This window comes from Heterocephalus glaber, unplaced genomic scaffold (genome assembly GCF_053883595.1).
Source record: "Heterocephalus glaber isolate CG9 unplaced genomic scaffold, H.glaber_assembly_v1.0 deba00001556, whole genome shotgun sequence".
Taxonomy (NCBI): Eukaryota; Metazoa; Chordata; class Mammalia; order Rodentia; family Bathyergidae; genus Heterocephalus; species Heterocephalus glaber.
This window is the reverse complement of record NW_028258347.1, coordinates 5118540-5127628: the sequence shown is the minus strand read 5'-3', so window position 1 is coordinate 5127628 and position 9089 is coordinate 5118540. Positions and strand designations below refer to the sequence as shown.

Genomic DNA, 9089 nt, shown 5'->3' with positions numbered 1-9089 from the left:
ATTCAAGGTGCCTGCAAGCAGTAAAATGTCATAAATAATGGAATCGTGTGTGTGTTCCCCTTAGAAAAAAATAACCAATGTCCCTGGACTCAATCCAAAGGAGATGCTGAAAAAGTCAAGATGAACCACAAACCACCATTCTATGGGTCTCCAGCTGTTGACTGCTGCAGTTCACTCTGGGTATGTGGAGACCCAAAGAAATAACGTTTTCCTGTCCTAGGGGCCACCGCTCGGTGATGTCAACCTCCAGTGTTCATTTACCTCTTGACTTCTGGTCTTCCATTCTGAAAATAAAGCATCCTGCTGAGGCTTTTTTTGGGTTTGCCCCACCTTTGCTAAATACTAAGGTGTGTGACGTAAGGCAGATTTCTTTTCAACTCATTTTTCTCTTTTATAAAAATGAGGATTTTATAGTATCTTTACAATTAACTGTGGCCATTAAATGAGTTAATTCACCTAAAATGCACAGACTAGAGCATGGCAATAATAAATGTTACTTATGGTGCTATTTTGAGCCGTTATTATTCATACATCAACAGATACTGGGTACTGCACTAGGCACTGAGCAACCCGGTGAAAGGACAACCCTTTCCGCAGGGTCTCCCTTCCTTGACCCGTGCGACAGGCGGCGGCTTTGGAGCCCCGATCTTGGATGCCACTGTGGAGGTGGCAGTTCACTGCCACTGTAACCTTGCGGGAGCACCTGATCTCTCAGATGCTGCTTCCTCCTGTGAAAAATGAAGATTAATAAAATCTACTTTGAAGATGTGTTTTTAACTATTAAGTAAGATGAAATATGCAAATTGCTCAGCAAACTGTTGGAACTAAATATACGCTCCTTCCAGCAGTCCCTCACTCACCATGTGGCCACCCTTGAAGTTGCAGGACCCCGTGCCCCGCAGAAAAGCCTGGGCTTTCTCCAAGTCTGGGCGTGGTGCAGGGACACCTAAACCTGCCCGCTAGGAGCCAGGCAGGGGCACGGCCTCCCGAACTACAACTCCCGGGATGCTCAGCGGGAGGGCTCCGCCCCACGACCCCGCCCCTCAGGCCCCGCCCCGCCCCGCCCGGCAGCGGACCTCGCCCACCTCGCGGGCGCTTGTCGCGGTGTGCGCGATCGTGGGCGCGGGGCGGGGCCTCCTCCCTCCCGCGTCGGCGCGGATGCGTGGGCTCCGCCGCACCGGGAGGCGGAGGGTGAGTGCTACGCGCGGGGTGCCCGGGAGGGAGCGGGCCCGCGGGTCCCGGCGGGGTGGGCTGGTTCCGGTCTCTGCGGAGGGCGGGGCGGCGAGGCGCGTCCTTTACCTGGGCTGCGCGGGCGTGGACGGGCGGACACCGGGACTCAGCGGCCCCACGGGTGAGCCCGGTTCGCCGTGCAGCTGGCGGTTCTCACCGCAGGTGGGAGGAGGACTGAGCGACGGCTTGCTCCCCCTTTGTTGTAAACTGGACCCCACTGGGGACCCCGCTGGCTCGTCCTAGCCGGTTTCTCTTCCAGTAGCTGGGGGACCGTCCCCACTTGCTCACTCTTTGCGTCTTTCTGTACGTTCCATCCACTTGGCAAAGAAAAGCTCTGGTTCAGTCTTGGTTTTCTTGCACTTAGTGGTTTTCGTTGGTTGCTATGCTGCTGTTTGGGGCACAGAGAAACTCTGATAACAGAAGACAAATGTTTGTTTAAAAATAAAGACAACCCACTGAAGCACCGCAGAAAACCTGTCCATGCCTTCCCCCAGGCTCGGACTGTCTTGCTGGGTGACCCTAGGAACCTTGGCCAGCCTTCCACTGTCTGTTGGATTCTGAAGAATAACAAGCATTAAGCCGTGGGTTAAAATCAGTGCTCACCTTGGATTTGAAATCAAAATTAAATGGGCCTTTCTTAAACCCAACAAATAGTGACAGTGGAAAATGGATTTCTGTTTTTCAGAAAGGTGGTGGTGGAGGCAGCAAAGATTGGCAGCTGGCTTTCTGCCAGACCCAGAGCCCACGAGGGTGAGTCTGGGATATGAAGTCCCACAAGTAACCTTGGAAACAACTTCTCACCTGTTTGCCTCCACCAAACTCTGGGTTTATAATCTGTCTCTATTGTCAGCCAACTTCCAGACTGGGTCTGTAAAATTTGCTGGACGGTCAACTTTCTGTGCTTGTTTGTTAACAAACCATAGGGAAAAAGAGAAACTGTCCACTGAGACTTGGTGAGTCTCAGCAGGCAGGGGCAGCCGGAATAAACAGAATGTATTGCAGTGGCTGCTTATGGCTTCATGCAGGGGTCGCTGTGAAGCATGCTGTCTTGCACCCCTGGGGACCAGCACATTTTGCCTTGTAGGGCAGAAGGAAGTCTAGGGCTGCTTGAAGGAAGTAGAGGGCCAAGGGCTATACAGGTGTGAGCCTGAAACGGTGGCTGGTGAATCTATCTGCCTTTTGTCATCACCTCAGAGCTGCTGAGTTAAGATGCTGAACTCTTGCTCCAGTGGAACCCAGCTGATAGGAGCATGTAAGTATTAAAACAAATCTGACTAGAATCTGTTCTGACCGAGTGTAAACACAGTGTAATTGCATTAACAAGCCTGTGCTTCCAGTCCTCCAGAAACTCGGCATTTCTGCTAAAAGGGGCCCCTGCCTTTCTGCTTTGTGTCTATCTACAGGAAACCTTCCTTCTCCTTTGAGGGATCCTGTCACAGAAATGTGTGAGCCCTTGGATAAATTTGGGTTGGTGATGGTAGTGTGCTTTCTCCAGAGACACTGCCACTTCCTGGTCCTTTTCTACCCTGAGTTTCTCAGTTTTAACTCCTGTGACAAGTGAGGTGGTTTGCCCTTTTCACACTTTCCTGCCACTAGGAATCACCCCTTCTTTGGCTCTTTTTAGGAGGAATTGGGCAGAAGTGCCCTTGTGGTGACCGCAAAGGAGATGGGGCCCTCAAGAGCAGTGCTTCTGGTAGCTCGTGATCTGGCTTAGCAGTACTGAGTCCATATCTGCGCTGCTCCTGGCAGAACTTCTAGAAACTTCTGGGGGCCGTCTGCCCAGCTCCATGGAGCTCCAGTGCCTTGCTAAGAAAAGCAGCCGGGCCAACCTGTGTGACATCATGGACTGGGCTGCAGAAGGGCCTCTTGGGGACCGGGAAGGGGCGGCCTCCATCAGAGCTGCTCTGTGCTGTCAGAAACGCTGCAAGTCCGTACCAAGAGCAGACGTGATGGAAAGATCTAGACATCGCCCCTCCCTAGAACCCCACTCCTCCTCCCAGCAGGACAGCACTATTCAGCCAGCCTTCTTCCCTGAAGGACCTCCTGGGAACAGCCAGATGACATCAGAACAGAAAGTCTGCCACTGCTGCAGCCAGGAGCTAGACACTTCTCTCACCTATGTAGATGAGAATGTCAACCTGGAGCAGCGAATCCAGAGGTCCACTTCAGCAAAGGGGGGTAATTGGCCTGGAGACCTTGGCTGGGGAAATCCAAATGAATGGTCCCAGGAGGCTGCCGTGTCTTTGATATCTGAAGATGAAGACGACACAAGTTCAGAAGCCACCTCTTCAGGGAAATCGGTGGACTACGGCTTCATCAGTGCCATCTTGTTCTTAGTCATTGGCATCTTGCTAGTGATCATTTCTTACATTGTCCCCCGGGAGGTGGCTGTGGATCCCAGCACGGTGGCAGCCCGGGAGATGGAACGCCTGGAGAAAGAGAGTGCGAGGTTGGGGGCTCACCTGGACCGCTGTGTGATTGCTGGGCTCTGCCTCCTCACTCTCGGAGGCGTTGTTCTGTCCTGTTTGCTGATGATGTCTGTGTGGAAGGGGGAGCTTTATCGGCGAAGCAGATTTGCTTCTTCCAAAGAGTCTGCAAAACTCTACGGTTCTTTCCACTTTAGGATGAAAACCAGCACTCATGAAAATGCCCTGGAACTGTCCTTGGTAGAGGAAGATGCTCTTGCTGTACGGAGTTAACTCTGACTGAACTTCTTGGGAGTCTGCCTTGGCATTTTATATAAAAACTTTTTCTTAAAATTAATAATGTGACTTATTTCCCCAGCAAGAAAAGTTTATTTCACAAACCAACAACCAGCCAGTGAGTGTTTTGTTCTCCGCGTATCTTCTGTTTAGAAGAAAAGTCATGTAAAATGCATAAGAAACCACAACCAGCCACACCTAGCTTTCTGAGAGTTGTAAACCATTAATCTGTAATGGCCATGAGCTTCTATTTGTATAGCAAAATAATTCTAATGACCCAATATACAAGTGGTGTCTTTTGTAAAACTGTAGTATTCTTCAGGTGTACGTGGAAGTTGTACATATAATGGGATCGATTGGCAATCTGTTTTGTGAAAAACAAGCACTAATCACATAGTAAACCATACATTTAATTCTCAGAGGTGCTTATCTGTTTTCTTGCTGGATTTTTCGTGATATAATTTGGCTAAATACTAAAATACAGATGTTTGAGTGTGGATATTGTGAAGCTTGAGAATGTTGGGTTATTTTTAAACTATAAAAATGTTTAAATTAAATTATTTAAATTAAATTAATTATTAAATTTAACATTTTAATTTAAATTATTTAATTATTAAATTAAAAATTAACATTAAATAATTTAATTATTAAATTAAAAAATTTAAATTATTCCTGTATTTAGAAATGGCAACTATGTTATTAGAGTAAAATTTCTAATAAAAACTTTATGAATCATAAGACCAGTGTAAAATAAACCTGCAGTATTAGTACCACATATTTGCCATTGTCCCATGCGAAGTAAAAGTGGTTGCTGATATAAATTTTATTTGTTTGTGTTTTTGTCATCATCCTGGTTGTCTGTGCTCTTGAAGTCTTTGCCATTTTTCACACCAGAAAAGTGAAGCATGAGATTTAAAATACACCTCCAGACACCTGACCATCAAGACAAGTCTGAGTCATGGCTGGCTCTGGCATGCTCCCGTGCACTGTTGCACTGCGGGTGTTTGGAGACAGTCTCGTGAGAGATTGCAGCTAGACTCTTGGGAACTGCACCTGGCAGGCCGTGTCATTTGCCGCCAGCCTTTGCCTCAGGACACTATGCCCACAGCCGAAATACTGCAACTGGAGGAAAGAAAGACCAAACTCCCATTCAGTAGGAACAGTGCCCACCACCAATGTGCTTCCTTCCCGGACAGGTCCAGACATCCCACTGAGTGTGTTATGTTTGGGCTCCTCAGTAACTGTGTGCTCTAGCCTTATAAAGTATAATTTCTTGGTCTAGGAGGGACAAGATGGGCAGTGTAGTTATATACCCCATGTCCACACTGCCACTGCCACAGTATGGCAGTTGCTCAGTAAGGGACAGGGGATGCAGCCTCAGAAGTGCTTTGCAGTGTGGGACTGTTCCTGACGTGTTTCCAGCCTCCCACTGTAGGAGTTGTTATCAGTTAAATCCTACATCTGAATTTGTGTTGTCAGTGAACACTGTGGGATATGTGGATGACGTTGGCTGGCAGTGTGTGAGTCAGGATATTATGTGAATGAGCACTTGTGGGTGTCACATCCATTTGATGGGTAGTTACCTGTGTGTTACTCGGGGTCAAGCTAAAGTACAAAAAGGGATGATGAGGGGGGTAGATGTGTGAAGGAATCATGAGAAATCATGATTTTTATTTTCTATAGCTGGCTTGTTGTGTTTTTTAGGTAAATCTGTTTAACTATGACTGTCATGTCATGGTTTGTGTTGAGGCCACCTTCCCAGCAGTATAAATTTTATGTCCTGAAGGTTTATAAATTGTCCAGTTCTAGCCTGCTTGAGGAGCTGCAGACAGGAAGGAAATAATCTGCCGGAATGAGCAAGCAGGTCTTACCTGGGTTAAAAAAAAAAAAAAACTCTGAAAATTACATTGTAAAATCTACATGTTTATTCATAGAGCCCAAGTGAGACCAACTGTATTTTGTTTCTCTTTAGTAGTGAAGCAGGATTCATTAGCCAAATGGAAGACAAAACTGAATTAATTTATAGCCTGATTATCAGTTGATGACACAGGATGAGTGTCTTTTCAGTTCTGTAAAATTGATGATAAAGGAGAAAACCCAGTGCTTTTCATATGGAAGTGTTTAATGAATCTTACATGCTACTAAATTTATAGATATGATCTAAAGTCAACATTAATAAAAGCTATATAGGAAAAGAACATATATATTCAAGTGGGGGTGGGGACCTAAACTGTGAGAATATTTTTTTTCTGTGAGAACTGTGTAAAATTTTCCTTAAGATTTAAAATTGAAAGTTGGCAGTTAGCAAATAAATTCTTATTTAGATAACATTATTTAAATCTGCTAAAATATAACTCTTTTAAGGTTTAACTTTTATGACCACAGACCATTCTACTTACTAACAGGTACCAGTTAAAATCATCCACATGACTGCTTTAGGCTATTTTCATAATTCAGATAATTCCTGCAATCAGCCTTCCCCTGTGTATTTAGTTTGAGTAGTCCTCCTCCATTTTATCAGTGCCTGAATTGAAGACAAAGATTGCTTGATTTTGAAAATAAGGGTAATCCAGACAAAGAAAAATGCACAACTTTGAACACCATTGTTTCAATCCAATAGTGTTTTGATGCTAGAGGTACTTTGGCCAGACCAGGTGGAAAATGTTACAGACATTGCAGAGACAGTAGCCATAGTGTTAGTCTGGGAACCTTCATAGAAATTTGTGACCTTACATCCATCTCTTCAACATGGTGCTGGTTCTTATCTATAGAAGTTTTTATTACTAGACCTGGAAAAGCAGAATTTACAGAGCTTCTACACCTTAAGCTTATTTACCTGGTTTCAAGAATCTCATCTCAGTGTCTCTTCCTAATCTTAAAGAGAAGGCAGCTAATCCTTCAGCCATGTGGCCCAACAGTGTGAGGACGAGAAAGAAAGCTGCCTTTCTTTGCTGTTGAGTTCTGCATGTTGCTAGTGGACAATTCAAGCTTTCTAATGTCTTTCTAAACTGCCTACTTAGGACACCTTAAACTGTGGTAGAATTTGAAGTTTTCTTTGCAGTGTTATGGGTCCTTGCCAGCTGTTGGAAGCTCTTGAAGCAGACCATATAATATGATGTACTGCCCTTACATATGAAGAATGTCTTCCCAGGCTTCCCATTGCAGAGCTGATTTGTGGTTCAGAAGAGTAAAGGGCTGCTTGGAAGCAGGAAGTCCTTTCTGGCTGTGGCTGGTTTTACTCACATGACTGCTATGTACCTTGATTCTGTGCTACCTAGCTGCTTGCCTTGATACTATAGGCTTTGCTGTCTGCTTAAAATGTTTGAATTTGTCCCCTCACACTTACCTTTTTATTCCAACCAGTGCTGGAACATGTCTTTTGAGGTGCAAGTTTAGACAAACTACTAAAATCATTTGTGTTTTCTCCTTATCCCCTACAGTAAGGTCAAATGAATGCATGAACACCATGCCAATCATATATCAGGAATTAAGGATCTGGACCTAAGGGGCTTTTTTTTTACTATGTTGGGACATGCAAAAATTCTAGAGAGTTGAATTTGAGTATTTTGACCTTCATGCTTCACATGTGTGCCTGGATTAATCATCTCTAGTTAAAGAGGTATGTTAGGAGGAGGATTTTTTCAATCTTAAAATCAGATTCTGTTATAGTAATCAATGCTACCAAAAACCATGGTCTGACCAACGAGAGCCACAATTTTTGCCAATGGTTTACCTGTTTGAGCAAGATTTAATACCATAACAAGATTCTACTGCAACAAAGGAATAAAACAGATCTTTATACTTCTGTTTAATGGATTTAACCTTTCCCAGAACTAGGCATAAAGAATGACTTTGATAAAAAGTATTAATATCAAGTCTCACTGATTTTTTTCAGTGTACAAAAGCTCATAAGGTAGATAATTAATATCTCATCTTTTATCTCATTTCAGCTATATCATTTTATGTTTATCTTGTACTCCATAATACTCTCTCCTCACTTTTCTGAACATACATCTTAGGAAGTAATTTCCCTAACTAGAACATTACCATTGTAAAGATAAAGATGTTAAACACATAAAACTGATCTCAAAAATCCATGGCTTCCACTTAAAAGAGTGTACTCGTGGTTTTTGTCTATTGGCGGGCAAGTTTATGTGTACAAGTCTATAAATGTATTAGGATATAGTTGTAGAACTTTAATATCCCAAAGCTGCTGTTAGAATAATTTTGTCATAGGAATTTGGTGTACCTTAATGTTGACTTTAAAAACAAGAGAAACCTTTCACAGGTCATGGATGAAGAATTTGTAATCAACCACAGAATAAGATGCCATAATTATAGAAATCTGTTTTGGTTATTCAGTATCCTACAAATGTTTATTGATTTTTTTTAACCTTTCGATTTCAGGCTCATAAGACTGTAACATATTTAGAAATTATTTTACTGTCAATTACAGGAAAATATGGGCAGCATATTCCTTTGCTTCAAGTTTTGGTAACTCTCCTATGTTTGAGAAACAGCCAGCCTGTTTTCCCACTGCTATCTTCCCCAGATTCAAAACAAATATCATGAAAGAAAGCAGAGATAGTTAAGCCTATATGATGTATTTTGAGTTTTCACTAAATGGTTCTTGTCACACTTTTAACTCCACTTTTCTTGCCAAAATAATTTGATGATGATCCTGTGTTTTTATATTAAAAGGGCAATTATTAAGGTTATGAGCTTTTTCTTATGGCATTTGATGCCTTATAAATAGCAAATGTATCGCCTTAAAATTATTTATTGAGATGGTTTATTGTGTGTTTACTTTTATTTAAATCTGAATCTGGTGCTGATTTGATCCTTTTAAACTGTTTGAAACTATCTGCACAAAAAATTAAAACTATGAATATTTACCCCTAGCTCAAGTGTAACATTCTTCTTGATAGCATAAGTAATATAAACTGTGCTTTCATTATTTCTGCTTCATATATATGGAATAGTCAAAGGTATTTGAGTATCTCTAAATTACTTAGTGTTGAACTTAGAGTATGAATTGGATGATGAAGAAATAAATACATGAACAGATATTTTTAAAAACATACAAAGTTTAGAAAGCTTTTAGGTGAAAAACATATATTAAGTTATTTTATGCCCATGCCTTTAATTTGCTCTTAA

The 9089-nt window shown here is 42.8% G+C and overlaps 1 protein-coding gene across 6 annotated transcripts; it reads left to right on the top strand.

The window, feature by feature from the left end:
- Positions 1–1064: 1064 nt before the first annotated feature.
- On the top strand, positions 1065–5076 carry Tmem74 (transmembrane protein 74). 6 transcript variants are annotated; one of them, XM_021262815.2, is made up of 4 exons: positions 1065–1191; positions 1916–1980; positions 2425–2482; positions 2855–5076. In XM_021262815.2, exon 4 carries the CDS (start codon positions 3018–3020, stop codon positions 3927–3929), a length of 912 nt encoding a protein of 303 aa, XP_021118474.1. In that variant the 5' UTR covers positions 1065–1191; positions 1916–1980; positions 2425–2482; positions 2855–3017; the 3' UTR covers positions 3930–5076. The 6 variants fall into 6 exon arrangements, with proteins under 6 accessions (XP_021118474.1, XP_021118473.1, XP_087046953.1 ...); XM_021262814.2 differs by having other exon boundaries at positions 2315–2482; XM_087190827.1 differs by having other exon boundaries at positions 1916–2482.
- The last annotated feature ends 4013 nt before the right edge of the window (positions 5077–9089 follow it).